Source organism: Rattus norvegicus, chromosome 8 (assembly GCF_036323735.1).
Source record: "Rattus norvegicus strain BN/NHsdMcwi chromosome 8, GRCr8, whole genome shotgun sequence".
NCBI lineage: Eukaryota > Metazoa > Chordata > Mammalia > Rodentia > Muridae > Rattus > Rattus norvegicus.
In genome coordinates, this window is record NC_086026.1 from 63,999,415 (window position 1) to 64,022,902 (window position 23,488).

Below are 23,488 nucleotides of genomic sequence, written 5' to 3' on the forward strand. Positions count from 1 at the left end.
AAAAAGAGTGTAGCAAAGGGGGCATTTAAATATACACACGGAAGTATGCCCAGGCAGGTAGGACCTTACAAAGTTCCAATGCTCTCAGCCTGTTTCTGTTAGAACTCCATTCTGAAATACGCTGCTGTCACCTGGGAACAGAGAGCTGCCTTTCTAGCCCAGGGAGCACCTGATCTCCACTCTCAGGCAGGTTCTTTCCTGCTCTCCAGGGTCAGGGTCAGGGAAAAGAACTGCATGTTCACAAATGCAGGTGGTTGCATTAAGAATGCTTTATTTACATTAAAATATGAGTTACATTTCCAATAAAACAGGAACAATTTATATTGTATCTACAAAATTTCTACAATATATGCTGTACTTTAAGTGTGCCAAAAAAGCTGAGGAATGTCCTATCAACCCTGCGTAGTCTGAGGCACTGGCCCTGAAGATGCTGGTGTTTAAATTGGGCAGTCATAGACATGGATCTCCTGGTCATCTCCAACAGACACAATTTTTGATCCATTTCCATTATATTTTACTCCCCAAACCTGCAAATTAAAGAAACACAGCCAAAAAGCATTCTAATTCCTGTATTTTTTAAGGAGTGAGCACTTGTCCTTCTGAATCTAAACTAGCCCAAGATCCGATCTCTAACTGGGCCATGTCCACTGGCTATGGAATAGTCCCCTCTCTAAGATAACCCACCACCCTTTCACAGACTCAGATCCAGGGGTAATGCCATGAAGTGGACTCCTGTCTGGCAGGCACTATGCTTCCAGGGGGGAGCCTGTAGGGAACACAGCAATGCACACCACTCACACCTACCCACAGCAGGGTCAGTATTTACCCTTTCCCAAAGAGCCACGGGCTCCTGAGCACTGATTTCCTTGGCTGTGCACTGAATTGGACTTCACACTTCCTCTCAGAATGAACGTGGCTGAGTTAACTGATTACTAGGAATGCATCCCTGTCAGGCTGTGCCCTCACCTTGAGATTGGAGGCTAACCTTGGTTTCAGACCATAATGAGGGCCTCACTTCCATTCCAAACATCTTTCTCTGAAATACCATCACAACAACCCCACGAAATAAGCAACCCAGCTAGGACTAAGAAGAATGCTTATAGCCAGTAGTAGACTACCAAGATCCAACCCTTCAGTTCACTGCAATAATCTGACACAAACGCAAAGCAGTGTGAATGGCAATACACTCAAAAAGCATGTACGATATCTAAAAGCATTCAAGTAATTTTCTGTTTTGTTGCTCAGCATTTTAATTCTTATGCTGCCTAGTTCCTCTAGACCTAAGGTTCTCAACCTTCCCAGTGCTGGGTGTAACCCTTTCGTTACTGTGTTACTATTATGAATGACAATGGAAATGTTTGATAGGTGACCCTTGTGAAAGGGTTATTTGACTTCTAGGTTGAGAACCACAGCTTGGCTGGAATCAGCAGTGATGGCAACATGCAGGAGAGGCTGAAACGTAGTCTCAGCAGGGCAGGGGTTCACACCTACAATCCCAGGCAAAGGCAAAGGGAGGTGGACTACACAAAGGTCAAGACCAGTCTGGGCTACAGTGCAAGACTGTTTTAAAAATCCCCTTCCCTTGGTCAAGAAAGGAAAAAAAGGGAAAGACTCTCAGGCCCATGAGGCAGTAAGTGAATCTGAATCTGTTTCCTTCTGGATGGAAGGTTGAAGCTGGGACCTGACCCACGCCAGGCAAGTAACTCCAGTGTAGATCTTCCAGCCTAAGCCTCCAGGTCTGGGGTTACGGCATGGACCACTGCCCTCAGCTCACAAGTGGCATTTTAAGAACCCCCAGGAGACTCTTACAAAACAGTAGGGACCAAGAAAAATCTACAAAGATGGAAACTAGGCTTAGCACTATCGTTATAATGAACAACCTGTAACATTCCCTGACATACATATTAAAGAGATCAAATCCCTGAATAACTGAATATGTAAATGATGAGTATGTTAAGCAGTGAAACCACCCAAAGAAGAAGGCCTAGAAGTACCCAGAGCAGGATCCCAGGCATACGTGTGTAACTTCAAAGGAGGAGGTGTGGCTAAGTCGTGTGTTTTGGCACATGTAGGGGACCCCTCACGATCACAAGGCTGACCTGTCCCAGAGCTCTGTCTCTCAACTCCAACACAAAGACTATAAAGGAAACCTAAATGCAAGGGAGTTTACATGCTGCTTATTCCATACCTGATCCTGGTGGTCAAAGAAGGTGTGAATACAGGTCCTTGTTCCAACATCCCAGACCTTTACACTTTTGTCGGATGAACTGTTTCAAAAGCAAATGTTAGGATGAGAACACTGAGTTATCCTACGCTCCTCTGCAGACTTACACACTTCTACCTTTAGAGGGTCCCTTGTTGCTACTCAGAGCTGGGGTACAGGTGTCACCAGATGACTATCTCCTCACTGGGCAGCCAAGATTCTCATCATCTTGGCCTGCCTGCCAAGTACCACCATGGGGAGCCTTAAGCCTACCTGCCCATTTCTGGATGAGGGAGGTCTGTAGAAATGTCAAAAGGACTCACACCCATTGAGCAATGCTCACCAGCTCCAGTCCTGGTTCTCAACCTCTGCCTCTGCCTCCAGGGCCTGGAACATCACTAATATCTATAGACACACTATAGCATCTATAGAGACACGGTAGAGCATCCATAGACACACGAGCATCTAGAGAGACACACTAGAGCATCTAGAGAGACACACTAGAGCATCTATAGAGACACACTAGAGCGTCTTGAGAGACACACTAGAGCATCTAGAGAGACACAGTAGAGCATCTAGAGAGACACTAGAGCATCTATAGAGACACAGTAGAGCGTCTAGAGAGACACAGTAGAGCATCTAGAGAGACACACTAGAGCATCTAGAGAGACACAGTAGAGCATCTAGAGAGACACACTAGAGCGTCTAGAGAGACAAACTAGAGCATCTATAGACACAGTACAGCATCTATAGAGACACAGTAGAGCATCTACAGAGATACAGTAGAGCATCTACAGAGACACAGTAGAGGATCTATAGAGACACAGTACAGCATCTATAGAGACACAGTACAGCATCTATAGAGACACTATAGGTAGACCTGCAGATTCTAAGTTCCTTTTGGAACACAGGCTACATCAGAGTTACACTAAGTGGAAACCTAGACTTTTAGGAAAAATCTAACATTTCAACAGTTTATTTAAAAACAAAAAACCCTTTAAAACCTAGAGTAAACAAAGGCAATTTGAATTTCTTGGGGGTGGGGGAGTTTGACAGGCTACATAATTCTAGATGGCTCTGAACTCACTATGTCAACTAGTCTGGCCTTGAATTTAGAAGTCTACCTGCCTCTCCTTCACCAGGTTGGGATTAAGGGATTACACCACCAGGCCTAGCCTGGGGAGCTTGGATTCTATTAATTTATAGGAGTTTTAATTATTTATGCATATGAGTGTTCTGTCTGAATGTATTCCAGTAGACCAGAACTGGGCATGGGATCCCCTGGGACTAGAGCTTCACACGCTTGTGAGTTGCCATGTGGGTGCTGGAAATAGAAGAACAGCCAGTTGTCTTTAACTACTGGGCCATCTCTCTAGCCCCAGAACTTTAAAAGTCTATAATGTAGTCTTTCAATTTTAAAGCACATTACCAGAAGACTGTTCCCCCACCCCCACCCCCGGCCAAGCATTTTAGAAATTTAAGACTCCTACATACCTGGAAACAAAGTGAGTGTCATCTGGACAGAACGCAACATTCAATACCCAGGATGCATGGCCACTCAGTGTGCCAGCCAAATTGGCATGTTGCCTGAAAGAAGAAAAGATTCAAACAATGGAGATGCTTATTTGGGGAGCTCTAATTGCTGGATTGGTTAGTGAGCTATCTCTGCTCGCACGGCAGAGTATACTATCAGAATACGTCATAAACTCCATTTTCAATGAAGCAGCATCAAATAGCAGAGACACATTTTTAGAGTAGCATTAAGTTAAAAATATCAAGAGCGGGGTTGGGGATTTAGCTCAGTGGTAGAGCGCTTGCCTAGCAAGCGCAAGGCCCTGGGTTCGGTCCCCAGCTCTGAAAAAAAGAAAAAAAAAATATCAAGAGCTTGGAGGTGCAGCGATGGTTTAGCCAACTCCAAGATGAGGACACAGAGCAGCAGAGGTGAGCAGGCCAGCCAGACCCCTGCAACAGGATCTTTCCCATGATGACAGGAACTCAGCAAGATGGACCTTCATAGCATTTGTGGTCAGAGAGATCATTTGTAATCTAGTCAAGAACAAGGGAGGCAGCTGGGTGAGGTGGTGCATGCCTCTAATCCCAGCATTTGGGAGGCAGAAGCAGGTAGATCTCTGTGAGTTCAAGGCCAGCCTGGTCTATCATATGGAGTTCCAGGCCAGGTAAGACCCTGTCAAAACCAAAAATAAAACAACACCCCATCAAAAACAAAAAATTCCTTAAAAAGCCAAAAACCTACGTTAAGCCCAATTCCTACAACTGGTTTCGTGTTTCTTTTATTTTGAAAAATAGTTTTATTTTACGTATGTGTTCTATCTATGTGGGGTGCCTCTGGAATCTAGAAGACATCAAGTTCCCTGAGCTGGGGTTACAGGCAGCTGTGAGCCATGTGGGTTGCTGAGAACTATGCTCTGATGAGTGGCAAGTGCTGGTAACTGCCAAACCTCATTTCCTGGGAAACCAAATACCTATGACAGGAGGGGAGCCCTGGGCCTGAGGTCAGCAGTTTTGCCCCTAGAAATAAGCCTCAGTCAGGGGAAGCAGAGGACGTCCTGGCAAGACAGGAGGCAGCAGACCCAAGAGGACGAGGAATCCTGAGTCCCTATTTCTAGGGTAATCAAGGTCCTCTTCAGCAAAATGGAGGCACTAAGTCATGCTGCCTCAACAGCTCTTGGAAGATCAATAAAAGAGCAGCAGTGACAGCTAACAAAGACCTGCCCCAAACCGCCACATTTAAGCTGACCCTATCACTAACAAGCACGTGCTACTTCTCGAGTCTCTTCTAGGTCTCAGCACTAATGTCAAAAGCAGCAGGCCCCTCTACTCAGTTAAACCCTCAAACAGCTCACAGAGGCACATAGAGGGACAGGACACATACAGTCAAGGACAAAGAACATGTTGGAGTAAAAATGTGTAACAGAGTAGAAAAGAATTGGGGAGTGACGAGCCAGAGGCTCCTCACGAAACCCGCAACGACACAAGGCACTTACTGCAATAGCAGTGGGCTGAGGGTGTGGGAAGGACTCACGGAAGGAGAGCAGAACAAGCCCCCAGTGGAGATGGGGACTCAAGTAACCTGCTCACTCCTACACCATCGTCTAGGACATATTTTGAAAGGCTCTTCACCTAGATCTATGAGGCAGCTCACCAACTAAGGGTTCCCTGACCAGGATTAGCCTGGATAACAGCAGGGCCCTGACTCTAGCCAGCCATGGCCCAGAGCTCCATTTCCTCAGGTGTATACTGCACAGCACACATCCACCCAAACGAATTATGCAGCAATGAGCCAGGACACCTGGCTTCCTGAGAAAACAGCAGTACCTAATCCTGCTAGGACTGCACGGATGCACATTTACTCCAGAGACCTCCAGGACATGCTGTCAACTCCAGCAGGAGGGGCTGGCTGAGGAGGAATGACTGAGAAGCCCAAAGCCTCAGAGCTGATTCATGGTCATGAGCAGGCAGCATCTTCCTACAATGGCTCTCATAGTAAGAGGACATGTTGCTACCATGCTACAACCTTTACTCTGGAGAAGGTAACTCACACATCATAGATCTTGATGTAGCCATCATCTGAAGCCGTGACGAGGAGCTGGGAGTCAGGGGAAAAGGTCAAGGATCGAATGGGCATCGCATGGCCTGAAAATCAGAAAAGCCGTTAACTTGGCAGCTGCTGCATGAGCTTCCTGCTAACTGTGCCCTTTTAATGACCAATAATCACTGAGCTGGAATGGCTGCACTGACATGACCCTTGTTCCTGTTCCCACATGGTTCCAGCCTCTCTCATGGAGCCATCTTTTCTTAGTTCGCTCATCTAATTACCCAGGCCTTACTATACATCGCTAAACTAAAAAGCCACGGCTCAGCACGTACTGCTCTCAGCCGAGTTCAGTTCCTAGTACTCACAGCTAACAGCTCAGTCACCTGCAAATCTGGCTCCAAGGGATTAAAACCATCTGGCCTCTGTAGGTAGACACACTCTCACTCTTCCTCTGTCTCTCTCACATATATACATAATTAAAAACCTTAAAATACAAAAAAAATCTGTAATTCTGGTTCCAAGGATTAAAAAAAATCTGGCCTCTGTAGGCAGGCATGTGGTTGCGCACACACACGCACACACAATTAAAAACCTAAAATACAGAAACTCTCAACTATAATATAGTCAAACATGGAAATACAGGCTGCTTCTGACTTGTAAGACAAATAACATGTTATTTTTCTACCAAATCTCTTGTCCTTGGGTGAAAGATAAATTGAGAAGATAACACGTGTACTTGGTTAGAATTCGAGATCATGCATGAGAGGAGTGAGCTCTCTCCTGTTCTGTCCTCCCACGGTCTCCAGTATGGAGTGGGCACAAATGTTCTCATCTGATACTAAATGAGCACAAAAAAGGAGACACCTTCCAATCACAAAGCTCATGAAGAAAAGAGGAGGGAGGGGAAGGGAGGAGGAAGGGGAGAGGAAAAAAGAGAAATCAGACACATAGGTAAAAAATAGCCTATTTCACTCAAAACGTGTTTGACACTATTTGTGACACTATTTGTGTTTACACTATTTGTGTAAGAACTATTTGTCCAGACCAGACCACAGTTCTAAGTCCAACACATAGTGGCACTTCAGTTTTCCAACACAGATGAAAATAATTTAGATTTTAACATTTTAACAAAAGAAGCACTCTTGCTTTGTGACCTGATAATCATCCAGTGAGCACACAATAGGATGGGTTGTGGATACCTTCCAGCGTGTGCAGAAGCTTTCCAGTTGCAATATCAAAAATATTGATGATCCCGTCTATGGCTCCGCTGGCCAGGTATTTTCCATCAGGACTCTGTTGAGGAGAGATGGGGGCTTTGAGATGATACGGTTAATCTGTCTCTTCTGATGCAAGCCATCCTGCTGGCTTCAGGTCTACCTGGCTGCCAGCAACAGCAACAGAGAGCGGCCTCATGAGCACAGCGGGATCTGTGCAGAGGGCGACAGCTAAAAGACTCGACAGGGAGGCTTCCTTACATATGCAATGCTAAGGATGAATTTTCCTCTAGTGTCCAAAGAGTATTCTTTTTTTCCACTTTCCACACCAAAAATGTTCACTTTCCCCATGTGAGTTCCTGTTGCCAGATGCTGGGAGTCCGGAGAGAATGCCAAAGTCCAGGCATCCACTAGGAAGGAACAAAAGGAAAGTGCCCAGTGAGAACAGATTTGACTTTAATTACAAACTATAGTTTCACTAAACATAGTCTTTCAATTAGAGAAAAGTTATCCTGATTCAGGACCAAATGAAGTCTTTAAACTTAGAGAAAATGTTTCCTGACTTGGGAAACTTCTCTACCAAATTTAAATTTTGTCTATGAGGTTCTTAAATATAAATAAATAAATAAGGGTTGAACAGTGCCCAGAGCTAACAAGGACATAAGAAGCTAGAACCTTCATGCTCTGGTGACAATGTAAAATGAAACAGCCACTCTGAAAGCCAGTTTGACAGTGTCTTAGGTAAAAGCAAACGCTGTGCTTAGCAGTCTACTCCCGGGAGCTCCAGGAGACAGGAGAGCATGCAAGGATGCTCTCATCGCCAGAGCACTGTACTCACAAACAGCTCAAAATGCAAGCAGTCGAAGACTTGAGCTGGTGAATGAGGGAGCCTTGGTGCACCCTCATAAAAGAATATTACTGCCAACAAAAAGAACAACTCTGGGGTTGGGGATTTAACTCAGTGGTAGAGCGCTTGCCTAGGAAGCGCAAGGCCCTGGGTTCGGTCCCCAGCTCCGAAAAAAAGAACTCTATGCCACAAAATAGATGAAACTCAAAAACACTTGAAAAACAAAGAAGATGAGAGTGAGACACTAAACACCCACTTAGATGAAAATATTGATTAAGGTAAAAAACGAGACAGAGACGGTGGCAGTATTTGTTAGAGGCTGACGGGGGACAGGGACATGTTAAGTGGACATGAGGAAATCCTTCAGGCATGGAGCTTCTGTAAATGCACTACAGTGACAGCTGCCCAATATAGAAATGTATTCAATAAACCACACACTTACACAGGGAAATTTTGCCAACTCATGTAAGCTATGAATGAAAACAACAGTCTTAAAGACTACAACAGAGCACAGTACAGACTCACAGCACTGAAGAATCACTGAGAGGTCAGTTGTGAAGTGACGCTATGGACCTCGCTGACTCAGTTCAGTGCATGTGGACTAAAACACCAGTGTCCCTGGCCGGACCATGCAGGTCTTGCATGCATGCACATGGTCTCTATCTGGGCTGCCAATGGTGCTTCCGCACTTCTTTTCTCAGCTACCTGCCTCAGCTCACCACCTAGCAGCTTTAGGAGCCAAGTCAGGAACCTATTTTCACAGCGTGTCTGGTCACTTTCCTAAGCCTAGACTTGAAGAGGAGTTGCCCCACACCAGCACAGAGAAGAAAGGGGCTCCTCCCTCATTCCAGGGACCGGCTCAGTGATGATGACCATGGCTCTTCTGCAGTCTTCTTATCCTCGAGATGGTGAAGGAGAGGCAGGCCTACAAGCCTGACACAGGGGAGACAAAGGCCCAAGCCCAGATGAGCCACCACCCACCCATCCCTAGTACAGAACAATAAAACTCTTGAACGTTTTCATACACATCCCACCCCAGTGCTGTCACTGAACCTGATCACTTTACTTAGGAAATATTTCTTTCAAAAATAAAATTTACTTTAATGTTCTCAACCTTAAGACCTGGAAATGTTTTTATAACCGTCTTCACCTGCACTTAACACTGTTTTCATCTTCGTGGTGTATACACACTTGTATGTGTACACACGCCACAGCAGCATGTGATCACACTATAGAATGTGTGACAACAGGACAAGGTCAGGCATCAGTCCTCAACTTGCACCTTGAGACAGGGTCACCTGCGCCCCACTGTGCATGTCAGGGGAGCCACCCATCTCCACCTCGCTCCTGCTTCCCCATGGACTCTGGAGAGCTCAGGTCAAGTCTAATGCTTGTGTGCCAGTGCTTGCTTTTACTCACTGAGCAACTGAATTCCCTCGGCCTTGATGGCTTTCTAATGTCCACCTATAGAGTTAAATGACGGGGGCAGTTTTCTTTCTGTTCCCCCATGTAGGAACAATCTGAGGCATGGAAGGCCTGAGAGACTTTGCTGTCGTCAGCTCCAATGGCCAATCTTGGTTGTCAGCGAGACTGCATCTGAAGCCAACGACAACACAAGTGGCTGAGCACCTCTGCGAACGATTTTCTTCATCAATTACATAAAGCAGGAGACCCACTCCAATGTGGTGGCACCTTGTGGTGGGAGCTCAGATGAAAGGCACAGAAGAAAGCAGCTCTGCCTTCTGCTCACTTGTCCCCATCTGCGTGGTATCTCTCTTGCTTTGGCATCATTCCTTCACAGACTTAGAACCTTCTTCTTCAGGATGCACTGCAGACTGAGACCAGCCGCTCTGGGACTGAGCACCTACAGGACTCTCAGGTTCTCCAGCGTGAGCCAGGACCACCCCCTGCTCACCTGGACCAACCGTGTGAGCCAATCTAGTAAATCTCCCCCTTTAATATATACCTAACTATATGAATTGTGTATTCTATCAGTTCTATTCCTTAAAGAACCCCAACACACCAGCTTTTGCCACCCCCTATCTATGTCAGGTCCAAAAAGGAGTATGTTTTAAAAATCCTATTAGATATTTTCAGGGAAAAAGGCCAACAGAAAACCTAACTTTTATTTCTCAAAGCTTAGAGATTCTTCCAAATTATTCTGATGAACACTATTGACAGATCCTTTACGATCAAATGTCTTCAGTCACAGACAAGCCACGTTTATCTCAGTGAAACCTGCATGCTAAGATTTAACCCTAATACTTGCAGAGTAAACCGTTTATTCTAGACCCTAAATCCCTCCTCCTTATGGAGGGAGGGCTGCTCTTCTCTTCCTGTGGGCATTTTAGGTGTGATGTGCAGGGACCAGTACACTGTCACTGTGGTCGCCAGACAGCCTGGTAGAACGCTAATAATAGACTGATTGCTCCCGCTTTGTTTTTTCTATTTCCAGTTCTTCTTCAAGATCACTCCACCTTATGTGGTGGCATTTTCAAGGGAAGTCGGCTGTCCCTAGCTTCATTAAACCTAGACTCCCCCAAGGCGCTCAGCTAATTAGCTATTGGCAGCACTGCTTGCCTCTGTCATTTGACCAAGACTTGGTCTAGTTTTGAACAGATTGCCACATCGATCCCCCAAAGCACATCCAACCGCTTTACTCCTTGCACTGTCTTTCATGCAGTCACCTGCAACTCCAAGTGCCTGTAACCCTGACACTTGGGAGGCTAAGCAGAAGCAGCAGCTATGAGTTTGAGTCTCGCATGAGCTACATTGTAAGAACAGGTCTCAAAAACTAAAGCACCAAACACAACTCCTAAAACATCAGAAGCAACCCAGTTTTTCAGGTACACATCTCAGCCCCACTCTTAATCTGTGATTGAGAGGATTCACACAGGAACTGGGCATGGATATCCTCAACAGAAACTCTAGCAGTAAGCCAAGGAATACTGCTCCTGAGGACAGCACTCAGTCCTAGACGACTCAGCCTCCTTACAAGCCCTGGAGCCTTCTTTCTGTACTATGTAAGGGCAGCTGACCGTAGCTGTGAGCATAACCAGAGGGAGGCAAGTCTACTGGGAAATGAGCTCCATCAAGCAACTGAGCAGCTCCTCCATAATCCACCACAGAGTGTGCAGAGTGATGTCACGCTATCTGCACCTCTGGAGATCACTGCCCACTGCCCATTGAGGCAGAACAGGCTTTGCTACTGAGAACCACATAGACATTTTAAGTAAACAGGAGGCTAAAAGGAATCCTGGAATGTCATACTGTTTTTCCTACACCAACCTAGTCCAGTAAAATTGTCCCTTGCCATCGCAGATAATGTCCAATGAGGCTGGGGAGCAAGAACACTGCTCCACCAACTTAAAAAAAGATCCACAAACTTGTTTCTTTCTCTCTCTGTGCCACACACTAGAACCCAGGCATTTTGACCACAATTAATAGAGATAACCACTATTCAGACTGGAGGCTTCTGTGAGGCAGGGAATGTATCTCCTCAGAACGGGTCAGGTAGAGACCCACTGGCATGGCCAGCACAGCTCTACAATACCAAACTCTCAATTCTCAACTCTAAAAACCTGGTTTGGTTTGGCTTTCCCATAAGTACAGCACTACAACCCATGTGGCGGCCAAGCCTGGCCTGAAATTATGTAAGGCTGTCTTCAGTGTGTGTTCATCACTCGGTCTAACACAATGTATGACCAAAGTGACATCTGGGTTGAATTAGAGTACCTACAGTTCTGAACTGGAAACACGCTGTCCTTAAAACGTCTGAAAGAAGACTGTAGATTTCTAGCATCTCCCCGAAAAGTGAAGTTCTTACCCGGTCCTGCATCTATAGACTTCATCTGTTTGCCATTTTCCAAGTCCCAGAGTCGAATATGAGCATCTAGAGAACTGGAGGCAGCAATGGGAAGGGTGTGGCTGATGTCGACAGACACCACACCAAGCTGATGTCCCTCCAGGCTCCACTGCAGCTCCAGCCTCTCATCACGCCTACAACAGAGACAGAAAAACGATTCTTTAGACACAAGACACTGTACAGGCACCAGAACGTCTACATCCTGGGGCATTCCCAACAAATGATGGATGAAATGCAGAAGCCTGCAAACTGAACACACGATGTACCAGGTTTACTCTGGGCTCCCTCCACACAGAGCTTTAACTGCACATGGCAGGAAACCAACTAGGAAATGCTGCTGTTCTAAAGTGTCTGTGCTGCTATTGCTTTCTTGACCAGAAAAGCCAAAGCTTTACTTACAGCAACTGGGAGGCCAGAAGCAAACCCTTGCCCCAAATCTGCATGGTTTTGAAAGGGCTGAGGTGCTCACCATTTCCAGACCTTCACCAGATCATCCAGGGATCCTGTGACCACTGTTTCAATGTTTTCCTTTTTGTTTGTCTCCCAGGCAACCGACCATATGGCATCATCGTGGGCTAGAATGCAAAGTGTTTCCTTTAAAGTTTCTTTCTATACACACAATTCCCACATTCAATGTGATAAAATTGAATACACTGAAATACAAAATGGTAACTCTAAGTAATGTCGTTTCTAGATATCTCTTCACGGTGCTGCTGGGCACTGCACCACTGGACTGGTGGGAATACGGGGAAACCTAGAGGCTCTTGTTTAGTTTTAGCCACCTACCCTAAAACACAAGTTTTCAAGAAGAGAAGTAGACTCAGAAGTAAGACAAGTCTTCAGATTTCAAATACAGTGACTGATCCAATAATCTGCCATCCATCAGACAATCAGACACAGCAGCAATCAGTTGACCAAAATAACTAAACTGAGTGGGGGATCACCCCTTCCCAAGGACCTCAACTTAATGAGAGTTAATATCTCAGAGGCCTTTGGAAACCAGGAGACAGTTCTATAAACAATACTGGTCTAAAAATGCATGAGGTATCTTTTACTATAAATGTGTTTATTATGCTTAATGGGCCGCTCATCACATGAATCCTCTTGTCTTATTCACAGCTGCTTTATGAAGTAAGTCCTACCAAGATCATGCCTGTGGGTGGTGGCCTGCGTCTGTCACTGCAGCACTTAGGAAATAGAGGCGAGAGCATCAAGATCCTAGGCACCAAGATCAAGGCAAGCCTGAGTTACAAGGGAATTCCTTTTTCAAAAAAACAAGAGCTGAGGTGCAGTACTTGCCTAGAATGGGCAAGGCCCTGGACTTGATCACCACCATTGAACTTCCCTCTTCCCCGAAAAGATTATCTCATTATACAAGTACGGGATTGGAAGCCTGGAGATGCCTTGTTCACCTGAAGGTACAAGGCTAAGAAGGATAGAGCTAGGATCCAAACTCCAGATATTAACTTGTCCATATTCAGTCTAAGTCTGAGAGCCACATATTCTGTGAGCTACACTGTGGAATCTGCAGAGCTAGTACGCATCTGTTAAACGGGGAAGCACGCACAGAAGCCTCATCCATGCCTGGTTACAATTCTCCAAAGCTACCTTTCTAAAACACCAATCTTTTTTGGGGGGGTAGGGTGGGGGTGGGGGGTAGTACTGGGGTTGGCCCTGTACATGTGAGGCAAGTGCTTTATCATCAAGCCATACCTCCAGCCTTCTTGACCCAGGCATGCTCCGCCAGACCCAAAGTAACTATTTACTTTTTCACTGAGTGTCTTTGTTTTGGGCCGCCATGGTCAATTCTGTGAAGTTAACATATCTAGGATCTGTGTCGGGTTGGTGTGATAAAATCTTAAAGAAACCAGGAGGACACATTTTTTTCACAAAAGAATTTGCTTGAAGAGGTGGATTGCTTACCTTGCTCTTGCTTGAAGAGAATACTGTACTACAAAAGAACAGAAGCCACAGTTAGTGATAGTCTCAGTTACCTTGTACCCCCTCCCCCAGCACTCCGAGAGAGATAAGACAGTACAGCTGCACCTACTCCCCAAGCCCCCTCCCTGACCATCCTACACAGTCCTTGGTTCCTACTCACAACACCAGAGAAAAATCAGTTCTTCATTCTGTTTTTGAGGGGTGGAGGTGGGGGGCTTTCTAGGTAGCTAGGGTTGGCTTCAAACTCTGTAGCCAAGGCTTGCACTAAACTCCAGCTTCACCCTAAGAGTTGCCCGCAAAGGTGTGCAGCATCACATCTGACTACAATGTGCCCCACCCCCAACAATATAAGACCAGTTATACCTTCTTCACCTCTGATCCAGGAGGAAGCTAAGTCCTGTTTGAAGCCTAATTTTTACAGTTGTATAAGATGATACAGTCCATACACATACCTTGCTCTGTAATTGTAAAGGTGCTTATTGACTGACTAGTCTACCTCCTACTGACTTTACTTTTATCTATAAATTCTTTTAAACCTCAGTCCCCCTCTAAACTGTGGCAACGGCATGAGGTAGTCTCAGTGTGGTGCATTTACAAATGCCACCTCACCCTGTGATGAGGAGGTACCCAAAGTCACCTAGGTCTCTAGGAACAGGGCAAGAACTAAACAGTAGCTTCCCTAACCACACACCCAGGCAATCCCTTAAGCTTGAGTCTGCCAGTGACAAAGTGAAGCCTTTTCTCCCACTGCAGACCTTACCTGGTTGGTCATTTCCTTAACCAAAGATGAAGAGCTAAAGGCCAGACAGTTCTGTGAAAACAACACCAGGGTTTCCATCAGTAAGATGATGTATGTGATCAGCACAAGGAGGCCACAGGGGTTCCTCTTCACCAAGGCCACTCTTTGTTATGAGGTTCTGATACCTTTCTATGGACCAGTCGCTGAGGGTCCCATCACAAGTCCTACCACGTGATTTCTCCCATGGGGGTCAAGTAATACACGTTGCCTCCATGCATGGATTATTTTCCCCAAATCTGAAGAGGGTGACTAGTATGTATTCCTTTCTCCTTCTAAGAGACAGAATTACAGGCCTTCTTCATTTTAGATTTTCTTCATATTAGAAAGCAAGGGAGTCCAAGACAGCAACATTCTTACATGCATGAACACACATAGTAGTCTCAACCAAAAGTGCCTTTCAAGACCTACAGATGTGTAAGTAAGGCTGGAAGAGCCTACAGATGTGTAAATAAGGCTGCAAGGAAACAAATTGGTCAAGGGTTTCAAAGCCTTAGCTAAACACAGGCCCAACCTTATTTTATGAACAGATTTAACTTCATTAAAGTTCTTAATTTTATTAAACTTAACATTTTTAAATCTTATTAAACTTAGATTTATTACACACACACACACACACACACACACACACACAGAGCCATACACTGTTTATGGGTATGTAAGCATTCATCCATTCTCCTGCAGGAATTGTCAAGGGACAATTTGTGGAAATCAGTTCTTTCCCAGGTGTCAGCTAGACAGTGAGTACCTTTACATACCCAAAGCCTTGATTTTTTTTTGCACACCACTTAGCCAGTAGACTTGTAAAACTTACAAACCTTCACTCTGGTTGTTTTCAAATACATAAAATACATAGCATTAGAAAGAAAACCTAGCATGTTCTCACTCTCTGTGGTATAAAGTCACCACTGATGGTAACCATTAAATGGGCAATATCAAACCATTCCTCTGGAGACCCAGAGGTAGGCCACTGTAAGCCTCTGGGATACATTTTTGTCAACTGCTCAATATGTAACCATATTTTGCTTTGTTTCATTTTTAAATATAATTCTGTTTGAATGACCATACATTGGTAACTTACTAATACCGAACTTGGCCTAAACAAAGCTTATCTAAAATATTCATTTTTCTCTCTAAGACTCATCACAGCTTTCTTGCACTGAGTAAGAAGAGCATGGGATATCACTCCCACACCACACCAGAGGGTCACCTTCACCACAGGCTCACTAACAAAAACAAACAAACCACAGAAGTAAGAAGGCATGGCACTAAAGCCCAGAGAAAAGACATGTTCTTGTAGTGTGAGAGTAGAAACAAGGCAGAATACGGGCATCATGTGACTCAAAGATTCAATGCCCCGTACATGTCTCCTAAAGATTACAAATAAATATTATCGAGTATGAAAATTCACAAACAGAAGCTAGCATAGGCTCGATGTGGAAAACAATCTGGTCAAAACATGAAAACCAAACTTATGAGAGCAAACCACACATGGCTCTTTATTACATAAGAATTAGGAGACAAACGACCTCCTGCCAGCCGTTCCATAATCCTAATACTTTGGAGCTACTAATCCTGGCTTTGTGGCAAGATCCTATCTCAAAACAAAGAACAACAATAGTCACATCGCAACATTCTGATATGAAAAGATGTGACTGCTAAAGCCGTTAACAAAGTAACACTTAATACTTGCCAAGTGAACTCATAATGGGAGAGTGTGCTAAACTTCAATTAGGGTTAACAAATATAAGGGTGTGAACTGTCTTCTAATCCATGTTCACAGCCCCTCAGTGCCATCCTCAGATTAACAGTCCATACAGCTCAAGACACCCAGGCTCATGCTACCTGCTTCAAATATGCAAACCAAAAAGACAAAGAACATTTACCAGGAACAGAAACTCACAGACACATGATTCCTACATAGCCTGACCTGAGAGATCTTAATTAGATAGGCGAATTTATGATTTTTACTGATTTGTGACTCAAAAACAGGACCTTGCCCAGACTAGAAAGCACCGGTGCCAACTTGACTGAAACAAGGTGAAACAAACTCTGCACGAGGACCAGCCCTCTTAGTGATACAGCCTCCTCTCTGCCCATCTGAACCTCACATTTGGCAACAGAGAAAAACAATTTTACAAGTAAGAAGGTTTACTGGGAGCCAACTTTTAAAAAGCTACTCTCAAAATAGGATGTGCAGTTTTATCAGGCTGAACCTTTGAGGATGTACTACACCAGGTCCTATTTTAACTATTATTCAGATTAGCTCACTGAACCTTCCTTAACTCCACTTAGCAGGCATTCTTATATATTTGGTTGTGAGCCTAGCCTTTAACGGCTGAGCCATCTCTCCAGCCCATTAGCAGGCATTCTTAACTAGCTCCATTCTTCTGGCCAGAAAAGAGGCTTAGAGTGGTTGTCGGAAGCGTAGGGCAATACAAGCCATAGTTTATACTACTAAGGCACATCTCATGACGGGTAATTTGAGAACTAAGAGACCCCAAGAGACCATATGCCACCTCTTTCTTTAGAAAAATTTCCTCCAGTTTTCAGGGTAGGATTTAATGCTTCTTCTTTGGGCTTCCCAGAGACTAACCTATGCCTCTATGAAAGTACGGCAGTAACGCATAATACCATATGGTACTGGAAATAAAAGGAATTCTGTTACTTAGTGTTCAATGATGTGGAGTTTGCTACCTAACAGCGTAACTAACTACTGGAGAACTGGTTCTAAGAGAGTCCTCTATCTAGGGGGAAACTACTTCCCCACCCTACCCCGCAAAGCCAACTCTCATTTCTGGGATGCACAAAACATTACCTGGGAGCAAAATTAGTCCACCTGTGGGCCTTCTGTCTGCCCTTGGGACTCGTGACTCACGGACTAGCCTGGGTAAATAGAGTCAAGAAAGCCACTCTTGGACTCCTGGAGCCTCCGTAAACAAACCTGCAGTGGCGGCCTCCAATCCTTCCTGTTCACTCGCCTTCCCACGCTAGTAAGCAGCAGCACCAACGACAACCACTCCCCAACTGCCCAGCACACCAACTCACCACCGCACAGCCGGCCGCACAGCACGTCTGACGTCAGTAGGGCGCGCCCGTGGCGCCCGTGGATGAGCTAACGAAGGGGCGGAGCCTCTCCTCTGATCGGGGCCCGGCAGGCGCAGCGCCCCCTGCTGCCTTTGCACTCCACGGGGATCGGGGATAGGGGATAGGGTGAGGGAGCAGGGGTGGAGCCATAGAGAGTGGGCGGGGAGTACCCTTGGCGCCTGCTGCTTACTTACTTCAGAAAGTTACTCAGATGACCTCCTGGGTTCATTTTCCTTTTGTTTTCTTTTCTTTTTCTTCTTCCTCTTTTTCTTTCCTTCTCCCTTTCAGCCCTGCCACCCCTCATCTCCCTTCCTCCCCTTTTCTCTGGAGCCCAAATCTTGCTATGTTGTCTCAAGCTGGGCTTGAACCGCTGTTAGTTCTCTTGGCTCAGCTTCCCAAACGCTGGGATTACAGACCATCAACCAGCTGTGAAACTGCAGTTTAGGGCCTTCGTGTTAGTCCAGTATTAGTTTAGTGGGTTCGTGAGCAACATTGTTAAGCAGCAATGAGATGCAGTGGAGTACTTGACCTACTGAGCTTCTAAGCTATTCAAATCTTGTTTTTCTATGAGTATAGGGTGTCCATAAACCGGAAGTCCTTCAAGGCCATCTGCATGCTAAGTGATCCCCTAGCACCTTCTTATCTTTCTGCCTCCACTTCCAGGGTACTGGGAGCACACCTTTGCCTGGAAAGCATGGTAAATAATAGCATCTTTTGTAAAAATTGTATTTCACCTATTTAGATATTTGGTCACGAAAGAAAAAATTCTGTTTCCTGCTGTGAGTCATGGCAAAAAAGTTTGAAAATCATTACAATAAAGGTTTTCTAAAATTTCCTTGTTCTGTAATTTCAGAAATGCTACATTTTAATTTTGTTAAAGTTCTGTGCATGTATGGGCATGCACACACGTGCCATGGTGTGGACATGGAGGTCAAAAGACAACTGGAGGGTCTGAGTTCTCGCTTTCTATCTTGTGGGGCCCAGGAATGGAACCCAAGTCATCAGGCTTGAAGGCAGACACTTTTATCTGCTGAGCCATTTCCTATAATTTTTTATGGCGCAGTAATTCAAACCCAGGCCCTTGCCTGTGCTAGGCAAACAAGGCACTGCTGACCTACATCCCAGCCATCTATTTATTTATTTATTTATTTATTTATTTATTTAGAAATGAATACTCGTTGAGTTGCTGAGGCTGGCTCTTACCTTACTCTGTAGCATAGTCAGTCCTTGAATTCCTGCTTCTTTTGTTTCAGTCTCTAGAGTGACAGGCCTACTCTACCATGCCCGGCTATAGCCCTGCCATTCAAACTCAAAGCCTAAAAATACCTCCAAGTGCTGTCTCAAGATGCCAGACAGAGAACCCAGAGAATTCCAGCAGAGTTTAGACATCGAATTATTCGTCTGCTCTTCAGTGACTGACTGGGGGTGAAGGCTCCAAATAATTATGATGTGAAATCCAGATATGCTTGTTCAAGGGGTACATTAAACCCCTACCTTTCACCTTTCTACTCCCAGAGCACCTAGCACATGAGGTCATTAGCCTGGTCCAGAGTGGGGACTGTGAAGCAGGAATAGCTGGCCTCTTATGTACAATGAATGTCTTTGACCTGCAATCAAGACTACGAGTCCTGCCTGAGAGTAATATTTATAAATGGGTCAATACTCACAGGGGAGTAAAGGAAAAGAATCCTATCAAAATAGCCATAAAGGGTGAAATAATAACGTATACCTGTGTGAGCTCAGCAGATCTAACTCCTTCTGTGATTTCAAAGTAGCAATGAGCACACACAATGCTTTGCATTACCTTCAATGGTTGTAATAGAATAGGATCCAAACTGTGGTTTGATCTAGTGACCAAGTCACACTTACTGTCAATGCCTCCTGATTTATTGTGCAACATATGTTGATCGAGAGAAACATTACATTTCGGCTAGAAGTTAAGAGAAATAAAAAATATAATTATTTTTCTATCAAAGTTCCTAGATATATGTGTGTGCTATAGAGCAAATCTGGGAGACAGGGTAGCTGTGTGTCACTGAGACATCTGTAGAAAGAGCTGTGATCTTGCAGGTCAGAAGACCACGAAAGGATTTCACAATAAAATCGAGCAAAGCTGAAGGCAGTGGGTGTGACAGACAGAGCGGCATGGCCCGCCCTGAGAACTCTGAGAGCACACCCAGCCTTCCCTTCATCCTTCCTAAAGAATGGGTTACCTCCTTCCCAACAACCTTGGACACAGCAAACCCGAGAGAGGGTGAAGCAAACAGAGTGACAGGACAGCAGTGTCCGGGACTGACACCACACACCCTAGAGTCGTGTGTGTGTGTGTGTGTGTGTGTGTGTGTGTGTGTGTGTGTGTGAGCACTTCAGGCTCATGCCACACCTGACTCCGTCTTACATCAGCTCACACCTCCAAGGACAGGGAGGTCACCATGTGCCTGGGAGAAAGGACTGCCACTACTCTGTCAGGACACAGGTGAAGGTCCTGCCTTCTGCTCAGCAAGTGAAAGGGAAACGCCACATGCCACAAATGTCCTGTAGGAGGCGCTCAAGGTCCTTTTTAAAACCCTTGGTGTAAAGCTTCATAACAGGGATTCCAGTCCACCTTTCTGAAGTTTGTTCCTTTGCCCCATGGCTGGCATTCTGTTCTCTTTCACACATGTATGCACACACACACACACACACACGCACACACACACGCACATGCACACACACATACATACAAACATACACACTCAGACACACACACACACACACACACACACACACTCACAAACATACAAATACCATTTTCTGTAGGCTGCAGCATTTCCCACATGATGCCGCTTGCCTTCTGTGCATATAATTCCTCTAGGCTATCTCTCCTTTTACTCCTCCACACCCCTACCGATGGAACTTGGGCCCCTTCTGTTTCCAAATGGAGCACATAATGACTTGAGCTGTAGAACAAAAATGCCTGTGTTTACTCTAAGATAGGTAAGTTTTATTTCCTTGTGGTGACACCTCTAAAATAGGGATTGCAATAGAATTTTCTCACTAGGGATGATATAAGAATTAAAAAAATATATATCCACAGCATGGTGGTAGTGCATGCTGGTAACGCTGGGCAACTTAGGGGTGAAGGCAGGAACATTAGGGGGTTAGCGTCATCTTGTCTACATAGCAAGTTCTAGGACAGCCTGGGCTATACAAGACCTTATTCTCAAAACCAAAGCCGGACCTTCACCAGCTAAGTATGTGAGAGGCTCTGGCACAAAGAACATATAAAATACCAGCCACTATTTCTCTTACAGCTGAGGATAACACATGTAAGAGATCTTTGTCTCTGTGGTTGGAGAAATAAAAACCATGTCTAAAGCATAAATTTTCCGACAAACGTTTTCATTTGAAAGCTATAGGCGTTCAAGGAGGAGGGCATATGACTGACTGGAGGAGGTTCTGGCTCTTCGGTGAGGGCAGGGAGGAATGGGCATTGTATTCTCAGATGGCCTGAAATCTTATCACTCTCATTAGTCAAGAAGAGACACAGAGGACAACTTGTAAGAGTTAGTTCTCTCCTCCCACTATGTGGATCCTGGGGTCCTGAGTTCAGAGATGCTAGGCACCTTTGCCTGCATAACCATCTTGCTGGCCCAAGAGGATTTTTCTAAGCAAGGTCTAGGTCAGGGGACAGGTGGTTGCTGGAGATTCACTGGTGTTATTGTTGTCACCGATGAGATACGGTGACATGAGATGTGGGAGGGGATAAGGTCAGGCACACTCATACTCTGTTGGTAGGAGATGTGTGTAGTGGAAGGGAGGTTTCAGCTGCCCCTCCTAGGGCTCTCCCTCCTCTGGGCTTGCCTTCTAACTTACCACCAGGACCTCTGGGATTACAGACACGTGGGGACGCTACAGCCGATCTCTAGGGTCATAATGAGAGCATTAACCATCTCTCATCTCCACGTACATTTTATTGCTCATTACAGTGTTAGAGAAGGGGAGATCAGAGATCACAGATAGGAAGTAGGCAATGATGAGAACAGGTCTGTTCTGGGGCTAAGGGCAGGGGCCTGGGTACAAATCTAAGCCCATAAGAACACCTCAATTCTTTCTCAAGGGAACCTCCTAGGACTGGCTTCCTTCTCTGCAGCCAGGATCCCTGGGCTGCAAGACCTAGTCTAAGGAACACAGGAGAGGTTTTGTCACATTGGCCAGAGGGTGGCAGTAACTGCCTGTGCACAGCCAGTGAGGGCTGGTGGAGAGGCAGGGATCTGACTTTTTGGCTCCTTCCATTATCAGAGACAATGAGAACCTTCTACCAAGTCATTGTGGACCGTGAGCAAGAACCTCTCAGGCTTCCATTTCCTTACGTTCAAATGAAGATCATCACCTCATAGCTTAGTTCCTAGGGGCTTCTGATGTGAAATTCCTGGACTGAAGTATGAACATCACCAGAGGCACAACTCTCAGGCATTGTCCAAGTCCTGGAGTCATCTGTGTTGGAGGGCTCTGAAAGGCTTATACCACAGGCCAATATGGGAGAGCCATTTCTCTGGACCAAATGAGGAAGAGAACCAGGCGCCACAGAGAATCCTTGCTTAGCCCTGGAACGTGAAGGAGTCTCCACAGAGCCTGGAAGGAGGCAGATGGAAACCCCGTAGTATTTAGACTCGCCAGCTGCTAGTCAGAGTGGCTCATGTTGCCTACTGTCCATGGATGCCTTACCACTATTTACTAACTAGGCCTAAACCAGGCTAGCTGGGGATATTCAAAGGAATTAGATTTCCTTGTTTCCAAGGAGTTCAGAGTGATTCTATCTCACCAGGTCCACAGACCATCTTCAACAAAGATCATCCATCAGATCAGAAGAGTTTCATTTACCCGATGCTCACCATATCAAAGGCTTATGAATTACATCTCATTGCTCCATAGAAAAGGGAAACTGTGGCAAAAACCAGAGCATAATAGGAGGCAAAGCCACAACAGAGGGAAGACTATACCCAGGTCCCCAAGTAACCTTGCAGTCTGGTTTTCTGCTCCTGTGCATGAGGTGTCGTAGCCCACAAAGACAGGACAGGAGGTTAGGACCCATGCCCCTCCTCCACAACGTGTGCTGACACCCTTCAAAAAGGTGCAACAGGAGCTGCAGAGGTGACTCAGTGGTTAAGAGCACCGACTGTTCTTCCAAAGGGCAGGATTTGATTCCCAGCACTCACATGGACGCTCGCAACCACTTGTAACTCCAGTTCTAGAGGATCTGATGCCCCCTTCTGACCTCTGCAAGCACCACGCATGTATGTGGTGCACAAACAAACAAAATACCTCCCACAAAAAATGTCAACAAACAGAAGAATAACAATCAGGATCGGACTCGTCCTTGCTGGAAGCCAAAGTGCAGCTAGAGGGACCAGGACCAGGTCTGTTGTTGGGGGAGGGAGTCCCCACAGTGTATAGAGTTCTGCTGTAACCCGGCCCACACCATTTATTTATGCACACAGGAAGCAGCAATGCCAAGCTGCACAACAGTCTGAGGACAAGAAGGCAGGGGGGAGGGGGGAGAATAGTGCGATGAGCCCGCCAGCCCCAAATTGGAGCTATGAGCCTGTGCCAAACTCTGCCAGGGGTGAGGTAGGAAACCTTGATAGTCAAGTCTGAAGAGGGAAGCAGAGCAGGGTCTGCCTGGGTGATGAGAAACCCAGAGCTTTAGAGAGAGAAGCAAGAGTTCCTGTGGTAGGCTGAATCACTCTTGGGGTGAGTGGAGGACAGCAACAATAAGAACCACTTTAAAACCCATCACCAGCTAGGTCTGGAGAGATGGCTCCAAGGTTACGAGCACTGGCTGCTCTTCTAAGAAGGCTCAGGTTCAATTCCCAGTACCCACATGGCAGCTTACAACTGTCTATAACTCCAGTTCCAGGGGGTATCTGACATCCTCACACAGACAGACATACGTGCAATCACATCACCAATGCACACCAAATAAAAATAAATATGGCT

General features: G+C 45.6%; 1 protein-coding gene across 8 annotated transcripts; it reads right to left on the bottom strand.

The window, feature by feature from the left end:
- Positions 1 to 254: 254 nt before the first annotated feature.
- Positions 255 to 17,545, bottom strand: Skic8 (SKI8 subunit of superkiller complex). 8 transcript variants are annotated; one of them, XM_006243085.5, is made up of 11 exons: positions 17,471 to 17,545; positions 14,387 to 14,437; positions 13,609 to 13,636; positions 12,155 to 12,260; positions 11,647 to 11,819; positions 7,235 to 7,383; positions 6,959 to 7,052; positions 5,764 to 5,857; positions 3,698 to 3,790; positions 2,189 to 2,267; positions 255 to 527 (listed from the first exon to the last, which is right to left on the bottom strand). In XM_006243085.5, exons 2-11 carry the CDS (start codon positions 14,396 to 14,398, stop codon positions 438 to 440), a joined length of 918 nt encoding a protein of 305 aa, XP_006243147.1. In that variant the 5' UTR covers positions 14,399 to 14,437; positions 17,471 to 17,545; the 3' UTR covers positions 255 to 437. The 8 variants fall into 8 exon arrangements, with proteins under 8 accessions (XP_006243147.1, XP_006243148.1, XP_017451224.1 ...); XM_006243086.4 differs by having other exon boundaries at positions 17,241 to 17,497; XM_017595735.3 differs by having other exon boundaries at positions 13,609 to 13,631; positions 17,471 to 17,493.
- Between the last annotated feature and the right edge of the window lie 5,943 nt (positions 17,546 to 23,488).